Source organism: Bidens hawaiensis, unplaced genomic scaffold (assembly GCF_021521415.1).
Source record: "Bidens hawaiensis isolate Kalapana, Puna unplaced genomic scaffold, B.hawaiensis_p1.1 tig00027082_1, whole genome shotgun sequence".
Lineage (NCBI taxonomy): Eukaryota > Viridiplantae > Streptophyta > Magnoliopsida > Asterales > Asteraceae > Bidens > Bidens hawaiensis.
The window spans coordinates 240,105-263,947 of record NW_027494368.1 but is presented as its reverse complement, the minus strand read 5'-3'; the positions used below and the strand labels follow the sequence as shown (position 1 = coordinate 263,947).

The 23,843-nt window shown below is 38.2% G+C and overlaps 1 protein-coding gene across 1 annotated transcript; it reads right to left on the bottom strand.

Annotated features, from left to right (window-relative positions):
- Positions 1 to 19,933: 19,933 nt before the first annotated feature.
- LOC143574682 (homeobox-leucine zipper protein HDG1-like) lies at positions 19,934 to 21,445 on the bottom strand. Its single transcript, XM_077059249.1, has 5 exons — positions 21,407 to 21,445; positions 21,269 to 21,322; positions 20,931 to 21,155; positions 20,329 to 20,859; positions 19,934 to 20,251 (listed from the first exon to the last, which is right to left on the bottom strand). The coding sequence occupies exons 1-5, from the start codon at positions 21,443 to 21,445 to the stop codon at positions 19,934 to 19,936; spliced, it is 1,167 nt and encodes a 388-aa protein (XP_076915364.1).
- Positions 21,446 to 23,843: the final 2,398 nt, after the last annotated feature.

Sequence of the window (23,843 nt, the reverse complement as noted above, 5' to 3'; positions counted from 1 at the left end):
AAATCTTGTAAAATGAGTTTCCATGTGAAAGACGGGTGAAAACCCGAGATGAAACCGACTCTTGCATGATCAAGAGATGTATACAAGTTATACAAGGGATCTTGGTCCCAGAAATGAGTAAAAAGAGTCGAGAACGGATTTTTACGGTTAAAACCTTTGTTTTTATATCAAAACCGACACTATGAAAGAAATGGTTTGATTGTTGGTGTAACTTGCTTGGTATGGTGTTATTGTGCTTGTAAGTGTTGTATCTAGTGGCTAGCAAAGGCTAGAAACCAAGATCTTTGCGATCTAACGCTAGAAAACACAAGATAGTTCGGTTTTCGTGTGGATCTATGATTTTGGACAGATTGTAGTGTGCTTAGAGTCGGGTCATGAAATTTCACAGAGATGATCTACACATGAAAATATGAGATCTGTGAATTTTTGGTAATTTTTGGATAAAAGATGAATATTTGGTGAATTTAATGCTCGGTTTTGGCCAAAAATGGTGAAAAATAGCTAAACTTGATGAAAAATTCTGAAAAATTTAGGATAAGCTTTTTATAACATTTAAAAGCCACACACAAAATTTGAGCTCAGTTGGAGAAGTCTAAGGGGGCTTTCCGGTAAAACGAGTTCTAGGGCTTTCTAGTTCGGTTTTTGTGAAAATGGCTTGAAAATGAGTTTTGGGTTCTGGAAAAATTCCAGGGAGTTATGAGGATGGCAGGGATCATCTCGGAAAAATTTGGGATTTTTCTAAAGTCTTTTGGTATTTTTGACATATTTAGTGTTTTAATGATGATTAAAAATAGATAAATAAATGTAAATATAAAAATTAAATCTGGAAAATTTTTGTAAAATTTCTTACTGTCAAAATAAGTTTTTTGCAAAATTTCAAGACCCGAGACTAAACGGGTAATTATTTGTGTTAAAAAGAACATAAAAACAAATTTTTAAAGCTTAAAACGTGTAAACCGGCAAAACTCGCATAAGCGAGCTGACTGGTATATAAAAACCTAAAAATGGACCATTTTCATAATACTAAGTAAATTAAATAAAAGTAAATCATCCGAAAATAATTCGGATGATTTGGGTAATTTTACCCGATTTTACTGTTTCCGGCACCTAAAGGACGGAAACGGGCCCCGCGGCCAAACGGGGTGTCCAAACCGAGCACTAATTTCATCACTTTAACTAAATTAACAGTCAAACACCATTTTTGGGTCGGTTGTGAGCAAACTCATTTTTTTGAAACTAAAAACGGATAACCGTGCTAGGCACGCAAATCAAGGAAAACATAAAAAATGATAATTTTGACCGTCAGACTCTAAGTAATGTCACAATCTGGGTCCTTAGAAGTGTCACGGGGTTAACATTGTCCCCGGATCGAGTACAGTAATGGGTTAACAATGTCCCCAGATGTACCGATTGACACGTATTTAATTTATGGGAATTATATAGTAACGACTAGATATTATATTACAGATCCAGGCTTATAGCAGTTCATTGTATCACGTCCCGACTCACAGAAAGGTGAGTTTTCACGAGCCCCTTTTTATTGAACTGTTTTAAATATTTTCACGGGGCGGAAAGCATGTCTTTATTAAAGTATTTAAGTACATACCGATCGTATGGAAACACTTGTATATTTATATATATATGATTTGATGCACAGAATATATAAATTGTTTATCGTGTGGAATTGTTCTGGGTAACATAGTTCCCAGAGGTTATTATTGTTCTGGGGTAACATAGTTCCCAGAGGTTATTATTGTTCTGGGGTAACATAGTTCCCAGAGGTTATTATTGTTCTGGGGTAACATAGTTCCCAGAGGTTATTATTCTTCTGGGGTAACGTAGTTCCCAGAAGATTAATGGAAATGTTCTGGGGTAACATAGTTCCCAGCATAATTATATTACTAATAAATGATTATTAAAATGATCTGTCATTGTTTATTTAAATTAGTGAAACTCATCAACTATTCGTAGTTAACCCGTTTTCTTTACATGCTTTTTAGGTATGCCCAAGTTGGAATGATTGATATGTGCTTAATGATCTGTGCTACTTGTTGGAAGCTTGCTGATCTATATTTTGTAATGAATATATTAATGTCTTATCGGTAAAACTCGTGTGTAACACCTAGACAGTAACGAAACTAGCAACAATGTAATATGATATAAATTAATGTAGTGGTATTTTCTTTATAAGCAATGCTGTTGATATCAGATGTGTCTGTTGCATCCCGTGTACGTTTCCGCTGCGGTTACGGGGTGTTACAGTTATGTCGAGATGATGCCGACATAGGCCCTATGTATGAAAACTTAACCTTTGTAATGGTGACAGGGATGTACTAATGTTTATTAATGAATGGAATGTGGGTTATGTTTTATGATTGGAATTTGTATTAATTACATGTATTTTTCTGAATGTTTGTAGAATGGCACCAAAACGATCAGCTCAAATGTCGGAAGTGGATGTGAGCCGTTTGATTGCTCAACAGTTGGAGGCGGCGATACCGGATATAGTATCGCGCATCGCCGCCAGTATTAACAATTCGACCAATCCAACCCCTCCGAGCAATCAAACGACCACCAATAATGACGGGGAACAAAATGCTAATCCTCCACAGAACGATAACACGATTCCGAGTAATGACGCACCGCCTAGGGTGGTCGTTACGGACAGTAATGGCCCTATACCAACTGTAGAAACGAACCGCACTGAACCGATTCCTGCATCTAGGGGATGTTCGATCAAAGACTTTATGTTGTGCAAACCTCTAGAGTTTTGCGGGTCTGAAGGACCAAATGGGTTGGTTAAGTGGATCGAGAAAATAGAATCAGTTGTGAACATCAGCAACTGCCCCGAGGACTGTGTTGTAAAGTACGCCACCTGCACATTCACGGACCATGCCTTGACATGGTGGAACACGATAGTGCAGACCCGGGGTCAGGCGGCGACAAACCGCATGACCTGGATAGAGCTTAAGGCTCTTGTACTGGAACATTTCTGCCCGAAAAACGAATTGCAGAAATTAGAAAATGAATTGTGGAACCTGGAGATGCAGGGGGCAGACCATTTGGGTTATACGAACCGGTTTAATGAGTTGTCGCGATTGGTACCATGGTTGGTCACCCCAGAGCCGAAGAGGGTTGAGCGTTATATTTGGGGGCTAACTCCAGTTGTAAGGAGTATAGTCAATTCTGGGGGACACCAGACGTATGAGGGTGCGGTGACGCAAGCTGGTATCGTTACGCATGATTTCGTAAGGAGCGAGTCACTGAAGGTGGCGGGAGAATCCGCTGGGGGAAAGCGGGGTACACATGACCATAGGATCCAGGAAAAGCAGCACGGTAAACGTGCTAGGCCTGCTGCCCAGAACTACGCCATGACTAGTTCGGGCGAAAGGCAGGAACCGCAGACAAGGACGTTTCCCAGGTGTGGGAAATGCGGTTACCAACATGGAGGCGAGTGCAGGGTGGTAGTGTGCCATCGGTGTGGCAGGGAAAGGCACTCCGCACCGAGATATAGGACAAACCTGAACAACCTGAACCGACAACCGCAACCTATCCGTGCGCAGCCATTTAGGACCCAACCAGCCCGACAACAAAACCCACAAGGAAATCAAGTGATGACCACCAGCCGTGCTTGCTTTGAATGCGGCAGCACAGAGCACTTCAAGAGAAACTGTCCGAAACTGAACCAGGGAGGAAATGGGCGGCAAACCGCGGGTCAGGAATCGTCGTCCAACCCGGCAAGAGGCCGAGCATTCGTGATGGGGGCGAACGAGGCACGCCAAGACCCCAGCGTAGTGACAGGTACCTTCCTCGTCTCTGATCATTACGCTTCTGTATTATTTGATACGGGAGCCGATAGAAGTTTTGTCTCCGTTAAGTTCCTATCGATAGCAAACCTTCCAATTGGTGAAACCATAGAACCTTATACCGTAGAAGTCGCTAACGGTAAAACCATGATAGTTAATCGAATAGTTCGGGATTGCCCTTTTATTCTGAACAATCAATCCCTTCCGATTGACTTGTTACCGGTAGAATTGGGTAGTTTTGACGTGATAGTGGGAATGGATTGGTTAGCACGTAACAAAGTAGAAATAAACTGTGAAAAGAAAATCGTCAAGATCCGGGTGTCGGATGACGAAGAGGTATTAGTGCAAGGAGAAAAGTCAGGCACCATGATACCATTTATATCCCACCTCAAGGTGTTAAAATATATACGCCAGGGATGCGTGGCGTATCTAGCAAGCTTGACGGCCACTGATTCTGAGGAGAAACGGGTGGATGATATACCAGTGGTACGCGAATTTCCACAAGTTTTCCCAGAAGAACTTCCTGGATTACCGCCAACCCGCCAGGTCGAATTCAGAATCGATTTATTACCTCAAGCTGGCCCTGTTGCTAAGGCGCCCTACCGGCTTGCACTGTCTGAAATGCAAGAACTATCCAATCAGTTGCAAGAATTGTTGGATAAAGGGTTTATACGTCCTAGTTATTCCCCGTGGGGTGCACCTGTACTATTCGTGAAAAAGAAGGACGGGAGCCTTAGGATGTGCATTGATTACAGGGAATTGAACAAGTTAACAATCAAAAATAGGTACCCTCTTCCCCGAATTGATGACCTGTTCGACCAACTACAAGGTGCGAGCTACTTCTCAAAAATTGTTCTTAGATCGGGATACCATCAGGTTAGAATTCAGGAGGAGGATATCCCAAAAACCGCATTCCGGACTCGCTACGGCCATTACGAGTTCTTAGTTATGCCTTTCGGGCTAACAAATGCGCCAGCAGTGTTCATGGATCTCATGAATCGAGTCTGTAAACCCTACCTCGACAAATTCGTCATCGTGTTTATTGACGATATTTTGATATACTCGAAGAGTAAAGAAGAGCACGAGCAACACTTAAGATTAATTTTAAAGCTTCTTAATCAGGAGAAGTTGTATGCAAAATTCTCCAAGTGTAACTTCTGGTTACAAGAAGTGCAATTCCTTGGTCACGTTATAAACCATCAAGGAATACACGTTGATCCGAGTAAGGTGGAAGCAATTAAGAATTGGCAAGCACCTAAATCTCCAAAGGAAATCCGCCAATTCTTAGGCTTAGCTGGATACTATCGTCGATTTATAGAGAACTTTTCCAGCATCGCGCAACCTTTAACCTTCCTGACCCAAAAGGATCGAAAGTATGAATGGGGTGAAGAGCAGGAAGCGGCATTTCAAACGCTAAAACAAAGATTGTGCAAGCGCTGATCTTAAGTCTCCCCGATGGAGACGATGGTTTTGTCATGTATTGTGACGCATCCCGTAGAGGGTTAGGATGCGTGTTGATGCAGAATAATAAGGTCATAGCCTATGCTTCCCGACAGTTAAAAGTACAAGAGAAAAATTACACTACTCATGACTTAGAACTGGGAGCAGTTATCTTCGCACTTAAAATCTGGAGACATTATCTCTACGGTACAAAGTGCACCATCTTCATCGATCATAAAAGTTTGCAACACATATTCGATCAGAAAGAACTGAATATGAGGCAACGAAGATGGGTCGAGTTGTTAAGCGACTATGACTGTGACATCCGTTATCACCCCGGCAAGGATAACGTCGTAGCCGATGCCTTGAGTAGGAAAGATCGAGTCAAACCATTGTGTGTGCGAGCGCTGGGGATGATTGTCCAGTCGAACCTTTCGGATTTGATTCGAGTCGCTCAACGTGAGGCGTTAAAGTGGAACAAATGGAAAACGAGGGACTTTATGGCAATGAGAGGAATTTCGAACAACGCGAGGACGAAATTCTCTATTTCAAAAATCGGATTTGGATCCTGTGACAATCGTCAATTTCAGGTTAACCTCGTTAACTCAACTCCGTTAATTCAAACTTTAAGATCGTTGAATCTATAACGCATACTTCATTACATTTAAACTAGGGTTTAAATGACGCTTAACATTTACTACATGTGTAGTCTTTCGGGATTTGCACCGAAACGCAAACGAGTTGACGCGAGCGATTGATAAATAAACGACAAACGTCAAAACACTAATTATGTGATTATTATGTGTTAGGTATATGTGTGTTACTTGATTGTTATGTGGAATGTTAAACAAGAAACAAGAACCAACTAGTTTAGGCTAGAGATGTAGCACTTGAAAGTTTAGGGACTAGAATGTAACTTGTATTATTATAAATATAACCTTAACACTAAAACCCTAACCTATTTCTTTTCCCCCACACCACAACCCGATCGGCCTCTCTCCCTCCATCTCCCTCACGGCTGCCGTCCACCAACTCACACATATACACATCAAATCAAGAGATTAATCCAAGAACTAGGTGCTAGGAAGGTATACTTGATCATCTCTTACCTCTTTGTTGTTTAATTTTGATGTTTGATGGGTTGTGTGAAAACCCTAAATCGGCCGATCTTGTATGTATGTGATTGTTATGATTCTTGTTAGTTGGATAATAGATTGATAACTAGATTGATATTGATACATGATTGATTGTTGTTCTTGATTTGAATTAAAACACAAACCCTAATCTTGTATGTATGGTGTGATTGATATGCATGGATAGTAGTTATAGTATCTAGAGGGTTATATGGATGCATGATAGTTCATAGATTGTTATTATGATGAGTTTTGATGTGAACAGATTCTGGACAGAACGTATATACGATGTTTAACTGACTGTAACGAAGTGTAAACGTGAAAATTGATTGAGATTGTGGGTACTGCAGTAAACTAGGTTGAGTCTAGTTTCTATGAAGTATAAATTCGTAATTTTTGGATAAGTGGAAGTATACTTTTATGATTTTACAAAAACGTGATGCAAAGCTGAGCTGTTAGACCTGCTGTTAGGTTATGTTGTAAATGTTATATCTCATGAACTACGAGACCAATTGGGTTGGTTCCACTTCTGGAGGTTGACTCACTGAGTTAGGAACCAAACCCAAGTGGTCTTGCATTTATTGTATTTTTCGTTTAACGGGAATTGCAAATAACATTCTGATGTGCATGAATCTGACTGATATAAGTTAGCTGTAATGTTTTGATCATTATGAACAATCTATATGGAATAAAAATAAGATAAAAGATGTTCTGGAAACCTAAGATATGTATGCTCCTGTGGTAATTTTTGGTAAATTAATTGAGACGTTATAATCGGTAAACTAGTGCAATCTTTCAAGTAGAAATTCTGTCATAACGAAACTAGCTGCTGAGTTGTATAGGAATGCATGAAATATGATAGTTTTTATATAATTGTTGTATTTTGACCAAAATACCCTTGCGGGGAATAGTTGCTAGTTGATTGCCATGAATTGACCAAATTGCCCTTATGGGGAATAATGGTTAGTTAGTCTTTGTTTGTTGACCAAAATGCCCCTACGGGAATAATTGCTAATAAGTATGTTATTAATACGTGACACGAAAGTAATTGCTTACTCATGTATCGTATCACAATTTTACTTGTTTAAGTCACACACGATTCACAAACGAAACACGAAACATGTTACGTGCATAGGTATTATGTGCCGAGTCTAGAGACTCGTTAAACATTCCGATACTTAGAAAATCTCTTTGTTATTTTAGAACGCTAGAGAGTTTTCTACGACGCGCATCACTCGGTGATCTAGATCGGATATTCTTCGCAAACAGTGAGTTCACTTACCCCACTCTTAAACTGTTTTCAAACGTTTTTCACTTGGGGGAGATAACATACTCCGATAAACATATTTTCTGAGATAAACGCATATGAAAGATTTTGTTATAAATTATATATCACTTGTAAAGGCTAAGCGGCATACGTAACATTTGAAGTCCCACAGATCGGACCGGTTAATATTTGGAATAGCGAGTCACTTTTGGGTAGTACTACTGGGTTTGACAAACCCCACCCGACGCTAAGCTCAACTGGAGGTTGAGTGGGTTTAAATTTTGGCTAACACTTACCATGGTCTGGAGGACCTGGTGACGGGCACTTGATAAACAGTCAGCTTCGGTCGCGAACCACTTAGCGATACTTGTTGTATAGATTAGCTACCTATCGATATATAATTTGACATAACACTATCTGGTAATGCAAAACACTTAAACGCTGTAACGTGGTTACACACTTAAACGCTGTAACGTGGTTACACACTTAAACGCTGTAACGTGGTTACACACTTAAACGCTGTAACGTGGTTACACACTTAAACGCTGTAAGGTAGTTACACACTCAAACGCTGTAACGTGGTAACACACTTAAACGTCGTAACGGGGTTACGCAACACTTAAACGTCGTAACGAGGTTACGCAACACTTAAACGTCGTAACGAGGTTACGCAACACTGAAACGCCGTAACGAGGTTACGCAAAACGCTAAACGATTTATCTTATTTAACTTGTGAACTCACCAACCTTGTGTTGACACTTTTAGTATGTTATTCTCAGGTAGCCGAGGCGGGCGCGCGGTTTAGGAGCATGCATTAATGAAAACACTTTTATTCTGCAAACTTAATTTTAACAGTTACATTTGGTTTTAAGTCGTCCTGCGTGACGCAACTTTTGAATTAAGGTTTTACGCTTCCGCACTTACTTTCATTTAAACGTTTTTCTTTGGTTTGGTTATAACTAATGATTCCGATCCTGCCAGTTCACACCCTCTGACGGTAAAACTCCGTTAGTGGATTTTGAGGGTGTGACAGATCCCGACCCTCCATGACCTTCGTGAATTAATCATGGACGAAGCGCATAAATCGAAATATTCCATACATCCGGGATCGGATAAGATGTACAAGGATGTGATGGAGTTCTACTGGTGGCCGGGTATGAAAAAGGATATAGGCACATACGTCGGCAAGTGTACGACGTGTGCGAGGGTTAAGGCGGAGCACCAGAAACCCTCGGGGATGTTACAACAACCGGAAATTCCCGAATGGAAATGGGAGCAAATCACGATGGATTTTGTGACACATCTCCCTAAGACGTCCCGTGGACACGATGCAATTTGGGTAATCGTGGATCGACTAACCAAGTCGGCACATTTTATTCCGATTAGAAATAATTATAACATCGAAAGACTTACGAAGATTTATATAAATGAAATTGTGTCTCGTCATGGGATACCCATCTCAATCATCTCCGATCGAGATAGCCATTTCACCTCCAATCTTTGGCAAGCTGTACAAGAAGTGCTGGGAACGCGTATTGATCTAAGCACAGCTTACCACCCTCAGACCGACGGTCAGTCTGAGAGGACCATCCAAACAATGGAGGATTTGCTTCGTGCATGCGTACTGGATTTTAAGGGAAATTGGGATCGACATCTCCCACTCGTTGAATTTTCCTATAAAAACAGTTACCATAGCAGTATAAAGGCAGCACCTTACGAAGCATTGTATGGACGGAAGTGCCGATCACCACTCTGCTGGACTGAAGTGGGCGATACACAGGTTATTAGATCAGATCTGGTCCAGGAAACGACCAGCAAAATCCTTGAAATTAAGAACAATCTGAAGGCCGCACGGGATCGGCAGAAGAGTTATGCCGATACCCGTAGAAAACCGTTATCATTTGAGAAAGGTGATAAAGTGTATTTGAAAGTATCACCTTGGAAAGGAGTAGTCAGATTTGGAAAGGCGGGGAAGTTAGCCCCTAGATACATTGGACCATTCGACATTACTGCAAAAATCGGTCCTGTAGCATACCGATTAGAACTGCCTGATGAATTAAGTGCAGTTCACAACGTGTTTCACGTGTCGAACTTGAAAAGGTGTCTGTCGAATGAGACATCGGTGTTACCACTAGAGGGTGTCCAATTAAACGATAAGCTTAATTTCGTAGAGGAACCCATAGAAATAGTGGACGTGAAAATCAAGCAACTTAGACACAATAAGATCTCGTTGGTCAAAGTTAGATGGAACTCGCAACGAGGCCCAGAATATACATGGGAACGAAAGGACGAATTTCGGAAGAAATACCCCCACCTATTTCCTCAAAAGGAAGTAGTTGACGCGTAAAATTTCGAGGACGAAATTTTTGTAACGGGGGGAGAATGTAACGATTCCGGCAAATTCAGGTATACCCTAGCCGGAATATACCATTTATGTGTTATTTAATACTGAATATATGAATTATAATGTGTTTATACGAGTATATAAGATTCACAGTACGAATTATACTCGAATGTACAGCTAGTCGTATTGGAATTACGATTAACCGATGAACGGTTATTGAAACCCGAACGAATCAGGGATTACATTATAGACGAAATATATGATGTTTAGTAAGGTTTACGAAGTATTAAAGCTTCGGGATAAGTGAATTATAGCACAGAAAAAGGATTTCGATTTAATGGTACGTCGGTACGTTAAACGAAACCTTTAATATCAAACCAAGCAAGAGACGATCGATCAAGCCGAAAAAGATGCACAATTACCGACAATATGATGTGTTAAGTCAATAAATGTCATGGTTTAACTTTTTAAAGTTTTTAAATCGGTTTTATATAAATTTTATTTTTAAGCCGAAAAAACGACCGTTTTGGCCTCGTTTTGAGCGGAATTAAACATTTAACCGAAAAACGAACTGAACCAGATTATCCACAACATTATCCGGATTACGCAATCCGAATGTGTGGCCAAGATTTGAGATGTGGGCCCCACCCCACACCATAACATGGACCGATCGGTCCACTTGATACACTTTAACATATCATTTTCTTTTTTTAACATCTCAACTCTCCAAATCCTCTCAACCCTACATACATTCAACCAAAAACCTTTGATTTCTAACAAGATTCACAAGGTATAAACATGGTTTTAATGGTTGATTCATAGTTTTAACTCCATAATCTTGAGAAAATGAGGTTTCAAGTGGAAAATGGGTGAAAACCCGAGATGAAACCGATTCTTGCATGATCAAGTGATGTATACAAGTTATACAAGGGATCTTGGTCCAAGAAAGGAGTTAAAAGAGTCAAAAACGAATTTTTACGGTTAAAATCTTTGTTTTGATGTCTTAACCGAAACCATGAAAGAAATGGCTTGATTGTGGGTGTAACTTGCTTGGTGTTGTGTTATTGTGCTTGTAGGTGTTATATCTAGTTGCTAGCAAAGGCTAGAAAGCAAGATCTTGGCGATCTAAAGCTAGAAACACAAGGTAGTTCGGTTTTTCGTATGATTTATATGATTTGGACAGATTATGATAGACTTAGAGTTGGGTCATGAAATTTCACAGAGATGATCTACACATGAAAATATGAGATCTGTGAAAATTTGGTAATTTTTGGATAAAGGACGAATATTTGGTGAATTTAATGCTCGGTTTTGGCTAAAAATGGTGAAAAATAGCTAAACATCATGAAAAATTCTGGAAAAATTAAGATAAGTTTCTTATAACATATAAAAGTCACACACAAAATTTCAGGTCCATTGGAGGAGTCTAAGTAGGATTTTCGGTAAAACGAGTTCTAAGGTTTTCTAGCTCGGTTTTGGTGAAAATTGCATGAAAAATTAGATTTTGGTTCTGGAAAAATTACAGGGAACTATGTGAATGGCAGGGGGTCATCCCAGAAAAATTTGGGATTTTTCTAAGATCGTTTGGTATTTTCGACATATTTGGTGTTTCAATGACGTTTAAAAATAGATAAATAAATGTTAAATATAAAAATTAATTCTGGAAATATTTTTATAAAATTCCTTACTGTCAAAAAGTGATTTTGTTCAAAATTTCAAGATCCGAGACTAAGCGGATATTTATTTGTGCTAAAAAGAACATAAAAACAAACTTTTAAAGCTTAAAACGCGGTAAACCGGCAAAGTTCGCCTAAGCGAGCTGACCGATGTATAAAAACTTTAAAAATGAACTATTTTCATGAAACTAAGTTAATCAAGTAAAAATAAATCATCCGAAAATAATTTGGATGATTTGGGTAATTTTACCCGATTTAGCAGTTTCCGGTATATTAAGGACGGAAACGGGCCCCGCGGCCAAACGGGGTGTCTAAACCGAGCTCTAATTTCACCACTTTAATTAAAATACCAGTAACAACTATTTTCGGGTCGTATATGACCAAACTCATTTTTGAAAACATAAAGACGGATAACCGTGCTAGGCACGCAAAACGAGAAAACAAACTAACGGTAGTTTTGACTAAAGAACTCTAAGTGATATCACAATCTAAGTCCTGAGGAGTGTTTCGGGGTTAACATTGTCCCCGGATCGTGTACGGTACTGGGTTAACAGTGTCCCCAAATGTACCGGTTGACACGGATTTAATTTATGGAAATTGTATAGTAACGACTTAGGTATCATATTACAGATTCAGGCTCATAGCTGTTCACTGTACTACATACTGACTCACGAGAAGGTGAGTTTCACGAGCCCCTTTTTTTTTGCTGAACTGTTTTAAATATTTTCCCGGGGCGGAAAGCATGTTTTTATCAAAGTGTTTAAGTACATGCCGATCGTATGGAAATGAATGTATTTATATAATGTTTATTGTACGGGAATCGTAAGGTAATGTATTAAGATGGTAATTGTCTGAGTTGCTAATATTGTAAGGCCCGAAACAGTGTTCTGGGTTAACAGTGTCCCCAGAGGTTATTAAATGTATTTCTGGGTTAACAGTGTCCCCAGAGGTTATTAAATGTGTTTCTGGGTTAACAGTGTTCCCAGAGGTTATTAAATGTGTTTCTGGGTTAACAGTGTCCCCAGAGGTTATTAAATGTGTTTCTGGGTTAACAGTGTCTCCAGAGGTTATTAAATGTGTTTCTGGGTTAACAGTGTCCCCAGAGGTTATTAAATGTGTTTCTGGGTTAACAGTGTCCCCAGAGGTTATTAGATGTGTTTCTGGGTTAACAGAGGTTTCACTTGTAGGCTCAGCATAATTACATCGCTAATTTATGATTATTATAATGATTTGTCATGGTTTATTTAAATTAGTGAAACTCACCAACTATTCGTAGTTGACCCGTTTTCTTTACATGCTTTCTAGGTACACCCAAATTGGAATGAGTGATACGTGCTTGATGATGTGTGCTATTTTGTGGAAGCTTAAGGGTCTATATTTTGTATTAAACATGTTAACGTACTATCGGTAAAACTTATGTGATAACGCCTAGACGGTAACGAAACTCGGAACAATGTAATACGTTTAAATTAATGTAGTGGTGTTTTCTTTATAAGCAATGCTGTTGATATCAGATGTATCTGTTGCATCCCGTTTACGTTTCCGCTGCGGTTACGGGGTGTTACACTTTAGCAATGGGAACAACTCCTTTCTTGGAGTTGTCCATTGAGAAGCGTGACATGACCTTGTGTATGTTTGTACTTTGACTTAGCCCTAGAAGTCGCTTAGACCTATCTCGGTAGATATTGATTCCTAGAATATAAGCAACTTCACCAAGATCTTTCATTGCGAAACAAGATCCCAACCAGTGCTTAACTTCCTTAAGCATAGGAATGCTGTTTCTAGTTATCAGTATATCGTCCACATACAATATGAGGAATGATATAGTGCTCCCACTAGCCTTTTTGTAAACACAAGGCTCATCAAAATGTAGATTCTAGCAGCGAGATGCTTGTTTTAGTCCATAAATGGACTTATTCAGTTTTCACACCCTATTAGGATATTTAGGATCGACAAAACCTTCAGGCTAAACCATATAGACATCTATAAAAGGTGTCCATTACGAAAAGCGATTTTCACATCCATCTGCCATATCTCGTAGTCATAATACGCGGATATGGCAACAGGCGAGAAGGTTTCATCATAGTCAATACCCTGAGTTTGAGTAAAACCTTTCGCGACTAGCCGTGCTTTATAGGTTTGTACATTTCCATGCATGTCGGTTTTTTATTTTGAAAAGCCATTTGCTCCCTACTGCCCGACCTTCGAGGGATAGCTCAACCAAGTTCCAGACTTGATTGTCATGCATAGATTGTATCTCGGCGTTCGTGGCTTCTTGCCATATATCATATTCCGGATCTAAGACAGTAGACTTGTAGTTAGTAGGTTCGTCATTTAACTCGGCTACTAATAGAACTTCGAGACCATCTAGATGCCATAGGTATTTAGAATTTGGTACGCGAGTCCTACTCCTTATGCGAACGCTCATGTTTATGTATGATATATCAGCAATAACATCTTGGTGATCAGACGCTCCAACTTCCTCAGAGGTTGTTTGTGGTTCTTGAATTTCTTCAAGATTGACAATATTATTTCCATTTCTTCGATCGAGAATTTATTTCTCGAGAAAGTGGCCCTTCCTTGTGAAAGAAATCAAATTTGTATTAGGGTGGAAGAAATAATATCTGCTTTGGTTATAATACCCGACGAAAACAATTTTTACACCCCGGGGTTGGAGTTTGTCATCAGAATCATTAGTGACATTTGCATCACATCCCTATACTCTCATGAAAGAAAAATTGGGTTTCCGTCCATGCCATATCTCATTTGGGCTTTTGCTTACCTTTTTAGTTGGAGCTAGATTTACAATGCAGACGACGGTCATAAGGGCAAAGCTCCAAAAGGAGTGAGGCAAGTTAGTTCTACACATCATCGATCGGACCGTGTTTAGCAATGTTCGATTTCTCCTCTCGCTCACGCCATTATGTTGGGGTATGCCGAATAGTGAGCTGTGAAACAATTCCACGCTCTTTTAGATGATTTATGAACTCTGAGCTGAGATACTCTCCACCTCGATCTAATCGAAGCATTTTAATAGTTTTTCCGAGTTGGTTTTCCACTTCTTTTTGAAACTCTTTGAACTTTTCAAAATTTCGTGTTTGTGTTTCATAAGATACACATAAGCATGTCGACTATAATCGTCAATAAAAGAAATGAAGTATCTTTCATGATTTCTAGACATAGTTCTGAAAGGGCCGCACACATTAGTATGTATAAGTCCTAGCAGATCCCCTGCTCGTTCACTTTTATGAGTAAAGGAGTCCTTGGCGAGTTTTCCAGCTAAACATGACTCACCGTCGTCAATAGAGTCTGGTCATGTGGATTCAATAATCCCTTCGGATTTGAGTCTTTTAACTCGTGCCTTGCTTATGTGACCAAGCCGGCAATGCCATAGAAACGTATCATTGATGCCAGATCTGATACATTTAGAAAGATTAATACGTTATTGTTAATTTGAACATCAATCTCATAAATACCATTTCGAGGTTTAGCCTCTAAATAAAAGACATCATTCAAGTAGGCAGAAATAGCAATACCATTAAAAGTGTACTTAAATCCTTGTTCAAAAAGTAAGGAAACTGAAATAATGTTTCTGGTTAAACCAGGTGCAAACATACAGTTATTCAAAGTAACTACAAGGCCAGACGGACAATCAAAACGATATGTGCCAGTTGCAAGAACTGGGGCTCTCTTCCCATCACCGACGATGAGTTCCATGCTGTCTTATTTTAGTTTCTTCCAGTTTTCAGGTTCCTGCAAGACATTACGATGTGGTAACCACATCCGATATCAAATACCCATGTGTTGCTAGAAACAGTGAAAAGTTCAATAACGTATTTGGAAATACCTTTAAAGGAGCCTTCACCATTGGCCCTCTTCTTTGCTATCTAAGCTAGATGCTCGGGGAAGTTACGGATCCAGTGCCCCATCTTATTGCACTTGTAGCACTGGTGCTCCTCAGGAGGCGGCGGTGGTGCCTTTGCAAGATTCTTGTTAGTGTTGGTGGCATGCTTAGCAGCAACATTAACCTTCTTCTTTCCTTTACCATTATAACCCCGGTTCTTGAGTTTAGGCTTCTTGACACCAGCAGATCGAACCATAAGAACTTGATTGGTTTTAGTAGGAATATTCATCCCAGCCGTCTTGAGCATACCATGAAGCTCTGGCACTGTCTTCACCAAGGCATTCATATTGAAATTCATTATGAATTGGTCGTAAGAGCTGGGGAGAGAGTTCAAGATGAAGTCCGCTGCCATTTCATCTGACAGGGGATAATCAAGTTTCTTCAGTTGGTCGGTGTACCCTTTCATCTTGATGACATGCGCACTAACAGGGACCCCTGTTCCATTTTGCAGCTGATAAGTTGTTTCATGGTGTCATAGCGTTCTTGACGGACTTGTTTTTGGAACATACCCTTGAGTTTCTCAAGCATCTAATAGGCACCAAAATCTTCCAAGCCTTTAGCAAGATCGTAAGATATGGTAGCTAGCATAATGCATGAGGCTTCAGCAGAGTCGTCATTATGCTTCTCAAGAACCTTTCTGGCAGCAGCTGTATTGTTTTCAGGCTCTAATGGAACCGGTCCATCGAGAACATAGAGCTTCTTTGCCATTTTGAGAACAAGTCTCAAATTGCGGTGCCATTCAAGAAAATTAGTGCCATTTAGCTTTTCTTTCTCAAGAATAGTCTTGAGGTTGAAAAAGGAGTTATTATCAGTTGACATCTGTTAAATAAGGAAAAGTAACTTAATTAGTATTTTCGATGTTTTAATCCTATCATTAATGACCCAATTAACATTAATATAATAGGGATTTGAGAATCTGGCTTCCAGTTAGTAATGGCAGCTGTAGTACACAACATTAGTAAGTGGTTAGGCAGACTGACAACGATTGCCATTTGTGAATAAAGCATAACTCTCGGTTATGAGGCATATTAAGACAACAAATGCCTAAGTAGATACGTTTAGCCTCATCTATGCCCACTTTACTCTTCAGACAATTGTAGCACGTAACTGAAGAGTAAAGTAATATTCACCCTAGTACGGTCACGTTTGAAAGGGTCGGATGTGTCAACGAAACCCTTTCACCTTGAAGGGATAGGCTAGAAAACAAGTATGGTGTTGTAGCTCCAAACACTTGAAATTTCGCAGTATGCCTCAAGTATGGCTTATAATAGGATGACATAGACTATTGATTTTAAAATTGGGATTAATTTTTATGATTTACGTAGAGTAAAAGTCCAGTTTTACTGTGTTAATTGGGACAACTTGATAAACCCTTTCATCTCTCAGAACACATAGTTTTAAATAACCTATTAAAACTAAGTTTTTCGCGATATCTCTAACCAATTTAAGTTAATAGATAAACTATTAAGTTATAAGTTTTGGAAAATCAAATTTAGTTTAATTTTGCAAAAACAAAATTGGTTAATTAAATTTTATTTTAATATACTTGGTATTAGATTGGTGGTATTATAACCTATTATAATAAAGCAAGCAACCACAATAGCGAACAAGAATATGTAAATCTTAAATGGCCAATAATGGTGATTGGTCTTGCTATAGCATATTAGCAAGACCAATCAGGTCAATGGGTCACAATACAAAAAAACCACAAGGATGGACTCTTGGTGCATCCCGTCATCTTTGTTAAGTCCCACTGACTTCTAGAACTCCTTGAGCTCGTCCTCGATTTTCCTTCGGGTGTTCTTTATTACAGTATTATAAAATACATATAATGAAAAACCAAACCCTACCTATTATAATTTTGAACCATCAAAGTGGCCAAAAATCATAAAATAAAACCAAAAAATTAAATACAACTTTGAACCATCCATATGACCAAAATCAAAACCAAACAACCAAACACACAATGGTTGGGCCAGATTTACATATTCAATAAAAATAAAATCGGGCAGAATTTTTGTCAAATAAAATAAACAAAAACTTTGACCAAACCAAGATTGCCCTGGGAAATTATCTAGAACAAAAACTTCAACTATCTTGAAGTTTATGATGTAGATCCAGTGAAAAGACCGGATCCGACTCGTATGTTGTAATCAAGGCTCTGATACCACTGTCGGGTTCTAGTCATGATCAGTCAACGGTTTAACTTTTAAACCCGGTTTAATAAAATTGGTCTTATAATTATTAATCATATTAATAAATGAATACGCAGCGGAATACAAAAACGAGTAATCATCACTTTTAGGAACCGTACAGGATCCGGTTAGAAACAATACGAGTATGAGACGAAACAACCAAAGAAACACAAATATTAATTGACAATATTTAAGTTTACCTCGGTTAATAAATAACCGGTTGAGACACCGAGGGCTAACGGACAACGCTAGGCAACTAAACGAGATTTATGACCAACGGTGGCGGTGCACGAATGGACCGGAAACAAAGGTGGCACATGCCGTCGACGGCTTGGCTGCGGCTGGCTACGATGGATGTGGCTGGCTGCGGTGGCTGGGCGGCGACGGCTGTGCGACGGCAGCAGGTAGGACCCGAGAGGGAGAGAGAACAAGGATGGCTAGGGTTTATTCTTACTAGCTTGCATAAAGACCTAATGACATATTAACTAGTTAATCATGCCAGGCCACCAAGCCCATCTCAAGCCCAATCCTTTTAAAGGTCCATACTCGTTCATTAGTCATTATCGGTTAATTAGTGTAAGCAGTCTATGTTCGTTACCCACGGTGTAACTCTTACGGGTCACAACCGGTTAGCCACGTTGACTTAAGCGAACCGGTGCATATTTCCAACAAGGACATCATACAGTCAACTACACATAGAAATTTCAAATATTATTTAACATAACTCTAATCAACTATGATCATTCTCTTAGATTATTACTTACGCGGTTCGACCCGAAAATAGATCATACTTGAATTTAGCATATAAACCCAATTTCAACAAGAATCATCAATATTTAAGGTATAATATATCCTCAAATTAGCAACAGACTTAGTTCTAAATTTGCATCAAAAATATATTTAACAAAGAAACTCATATTGCAATTAAACCCTAAACTTCAATTTCTCAACAATGCTCATAGGGTTTTACTCCTTACGTTAGCTGGATAACTACAAACTTCTGGTTCTTAGAACATACCCTTTCCATTTCTTTCTTTCTTTCTCGTTGCTGTAATCAATTGTATTCAACGCTAGAGAAAAAAACATCTTTTTTGTATCTTTTAATTAAAATATCTAGATAACCATTCACACTATAAACGTTTTTGTTTATTTTATGTTTATGAATATGCAATACGCAGAATGTTCAAAAATTCTAAATAAAAAATATTAAATGTTGTACCAATTATTATGTTATGAGATCATTTTTAATTTTTAACAACCATTTTATTAAAGAAACATCAATGACTTGACTAACAAGTGACTAGACTAGAATACGACTTAACACCCAATTACATACATCAAATACAAAAATTTCAAAACGAAAAGAACACCAATTTTCCCAACCAATCCTACTTTTTTCCCCTATTCTTTACCCAAAGATAGCATAGTCTTTTGATGTCCTCCTCAATTCTATTAACCGAAGCCCGTTTATTCTCGAATATATCCTCATTTCTTGTTTTCCATATACACAAACACGGCATGAAGATTACCACTTGTATTGCTTTACTTCTTGTCTTTTCTTGACCGCTACTGTGATGAATCTTAAGTACATCCTGGACGTCAAAGGCGTACACCGGGTTAATACCACACAAACCACTTATCAATTGCCAAATTATAGAGGCAATGCAACAAGAAATGAGTAGATGTTTTGCCAATTCTTTTTAACCTTCACACAATAGACACTATGTTAATATTTCATCAACCGAATTTCTCTTGAATAATGCATCCATGGTTGCAGTTCTCCCCTTTTCTGCCCTCCAGTTAAAGAGATTTACCTTTGAGGGTACCAATTTATTCCAATCCGATATGAAATTCTCCACTTTGATCTTTTTTAATGATATATTATTGTAAATAAAATTAAAAAAATAAATAAAACTTTGAAATATAACTATAAAATTCAAACAAATTGATCATGAATCTACTGCTCGCTTTTATAAGTACTATAACACACATAAAATATATAAAATCTAAACAAAAAAGATCATACAACCGATCTTATTTAGGAACTAATAACTTAAGACCCTCAACTCTTGACGCAACAATCTTCCAACGACTTCTTCCAACTGCTAGTTTGTATTGTCTTCCAACATCGCCTACCCTCGTCGATTGGCTCGAACAACCTCTTGGATTCATTGAATTGTCAGTGACAAAAGTTGTCTCATCGTGATGATGTGTTCCGTTGTGATCTCTGTTTGACCTGGTATCAACATCTGGGACCCTACAGTCACCATGGATCCACATTCAACATTAGGTTCGCGACCTTCACCGTAGTAAGGGACAATGCTTAAGCCTATTGGCAAGAAAGGCACATAAGGAATTATGTCTTCGTTCAACACCATAGATATTGTCTTGGAATCAACAGTTGCAGATACAATGAGTGATACTGTCGTATCACTCACAGAATCCTGCAGCACCATAATCTGGTTCTCCCCCGTTGTCATTTCATGCTACAAACCAATAAAGTTTAGAAAATGATTATTTGATTATTAAGACTACATAATAATACGTAATTTCATAAACGTACATTGGATTTTAAAACTGAGACACAGTTAGAACTTTCCTCATTCTGGTTAAATGGGTAAGAGACCACTATCCTTTCAGCAAGGCTATGGCATATCGGATCCCATATACCCCTTGAGTCTAACCTTAACAACAGATGAAACAACTGTCGGTGTTTTGCTGGTATCCGAACCGAATAAGCTGCACTCATGGTTAGCCCTAATGGTCGACCTAGACTACTTATGCACTTACGTGCCATTACCCTTGGTCTCCCTGGTGCCTCGAAAACCACATCCCATTGTTGAATATCGGTTAAACAAACACCATAACAGAAGATACTCGTCATACTTTTTGCTAGATCTTTCAAGCATCTTCTTGATTTGTGATACAAGATGCGGTTGAGAATGGGTGAAATGGTGGTTTGTAAGTACTCAGAGTGCCGAAAAAGGGCACTAAGCCATCTTTGGGCGCCGAAGCCCATACCGCAGCGAACTAACCGTCTATATTCATTCGGGACAAAATATTCACTATATTCTGTATGCTCGATCCAAGTAACCTACACATGTTTCATTCAAGTTATATCATAGTTAGACGGGCCGCGTATACAAATGGATATTTATATTGTACCTTTGAGAAACCATTTTGCATATCACGTAGAATACAACCCGAAGGCATCCTTCTGGCTTCGAATCCTTCCATTAAATCATGATCAACTGAAAAGTCAACAACAACCCATGCCCCGTCTGCGTGACACTTGGTGAACCGAATAAACTTTAAGAATCGAGCAGGCACTAAAGGCGAAATAAGTTGGATTTCTGCTTTCATCTGCAACAAGTTTTGATTTTTCAACATCTGCTCATTTCAATAACATTAGCTAAAATAGAATTAGACTAAATAAAGAATCCAAGAATGTTTACAAGTTGTAGAACTCCATTTGTTGAATTTCCTGTTCTAGAAGATATTACTTTCACAGTAGTACAGCTTCCAATAATGCCCACGAACATTTCTCTCCATTGTTTCTGTTATTTTTGAAATCATGTTCTTGTATACTTAACATATATGTTTTTTTTATCAAAGTTTATGAAGACAAATAAATAAGTTACCGCATCCGGTAATGCTTCTACAAGGGCTCCACTACTCATTGATACCACACAACTAGCCCTTGTACCCTCTGACACAAATCCAAGTGGTTTTGAGCCAAAACATGGAGGAAAAGCCCTTTCATATTCATCAAAATTAAGGGTTTCTCCTCCCCTTCATTATTCTTAATCCATAATGGAGCATTAACCTGCCCAAGTTTCCATGGCACTTGATGCCAACTTAATATATCCTTGTTTTTCAATCTCGATTGGGTTTAGGTCATCATCTCTGTAGGTTCTTACTATAATTCAAAGTTAAGTTTCATTAGTAACAACACATCACATTGTGATACTCAAGATTGGCTCATGTACACGCTTAGATGAGCCCAAGCCTAAATTAAATTTTGCTTAATTAACAAGTGTGGGCCCAAGCTTTACTTATGTGACTCGAGACCCTAAACGAGCTTATGTTTATCCCATTTTACTTTACTAGATTTTATATGATTACATAAATATCATAGTATATAATAATCTTATAAAAATTAACTAATATGTGTTATGTTATAGGCAAAAGGTTACAATTACTAATAAATAGAATAAAATAATAATTGCACATGAGTTAAATTTTGCAAACGAGCCGAGCTCAAGGTTTAGAAGGAACTCACGAGATAAGTTCGAGCTCTTCTAAATTAAACGGGATGAACTTGTCTTAAATAGCTAAGCTCATTTACACCCTTATAATAGTAAGAGAACCAGCCAGAAAGTGTATAAAGTTAAAAACTAAAAAAATATATGGCTTATGATACATAATTATAAGAAATTTGTGTTAATTAAGAGTCTCTACCTACTCGATCTCTCTCGGCTGCAAGCTCCACTCCCGATCCGACGTCTAGAGTTGCACATCCAATACATTTGTCGCAAAGTGGGTTCCTAAGAGCTTCTTGTTTGACGATGGTATTTTCATCAAGGTGAGGGTTCGTCCTAAATACACTATCGCAACATAAAAAATGAAACAAATGAAATAAGTTATAATACTAACGCCATCAACTTAGGATTAATATTTAGAAAAAGTAAAAAAAAATAAAAATGAAAAGTTGGTCAATAACACCCAAAGGTCAACGGTTTGTGTCGCGACAAGCAAGAGATATTTGTATTTAAAAAAGAAAAAAAGATAAAGTGAATATTACTTTTCAATTTCTCGAATTGAATATGGTGTATGGCGTTTATCCTGACCCCTTTGTGAACTCGATGAATCTTCTCCCCTTTGTGAACTCGATGAAGCACCATCGCGATGAATTTCTTGTTCTTCTTCCATGGCCCTTTGATTATCATAATTAAAAAAAACAGTATATATATATATGTGTGTATTTAGCTTTCTTGAAAAGTTAAAAATAAAAAATACAAACTTCAAAACAAGTCATGATTTTGATGATATCAGAATAAGCAGTCCATATTTTATAATTTTTCTTTTAAATTTATGACAGATGAAAAAACACATATCCTTTTAACATACAAAAATCAATAAAATTAGAAAATATGTGAACCTTCATTTGGACTGTAAACCTTTTGGTATATATGCGGTAAAGATCAAACAAGTAAAAAATCAAGGAAAATCCAAATAACTTTGATTTGTATTTAACAATCATTAAAGCCAATTTTTTCATTCATTTTCATTCATGGGTTTTAGTTATGTATAAATACTAGCACGTTAAAGAGAAAAGTATTTTAGCAGAATTATGTGTGCTTATAAAGAAAATAATGTACGGAGAACAGATCGATAACCTAAAATTAAGTTGAGTACTCGATACTGAAATATCACTTCGATTAAAAGAATCCTTGGTTGGAGTCGCCATCGGACTATTAAAGGGCTTTGATTGTATTTTTGTGAGAAGAACAAAAAATTTGCTGATGATTGGAGGCCAAATGAACTTTGTTTATAGGGTAGCAAGACACGTTATCTGATATTTTCTTGCTTGAGAAATTGTATCAATATAAATTGATTTTTCATTGAGGTTATAATCTTCTTTATACACAATGTACTGTATAGTATTAAATGTAAAGATAACACATGATTTTCTTTCGGTATCTTTGAAATATCTAAATAACCTTTCACACTTTAAACGTTTCAAATTTATTTTACATTTATGTATATGCAATATCAAGATAATTCAAAAGTATTAAATGCTAAGTATGAACTTATGTATATAGTTATCATCATCATCATCATCATCATCATCATCATCGTACTCAGTATATCCCACCAATAGCAATGCTATGATAGGGTCTGAGGAGGGTAAGATGTAGAAAGCCTTACCTCTATCCCATAGGGATATAGAGACTGCTTCCGGTGAGACCCCCGGCTCGATAGTAGTTTTGCATCAAGCCTTGGACATAAGGCACATAGCACTCAATCATCGGGACACCGGCTGATTGGTGCATGTGCCCTTGTCTTTCGGCTATC

Excerpts from the sequence above, each read along its gene's own strand:
- LOC143574682 (XM_077059249.1), bottom strand. The coding sequence starts at position 21,445 with ATGAGTAGTGGAGCCCTTGTAGAAGCATTACCGGATGCG. Across the intron at positions 20,860-20,930 it reads TGCAAAATGGTTTCTCAAAG|GTTACTTGGATCGAGCATAC; the intron begins GTACAATATAAA and ends AAACATGTGTAG. Across the intron at positions 20,252-20,328 it reads TCTCAGTTTTAAAATCCAAT|CATGAAATGACAACGGGGGA; the intron begins GTACGTTTATGA and ends ATTGGTTTGTAG.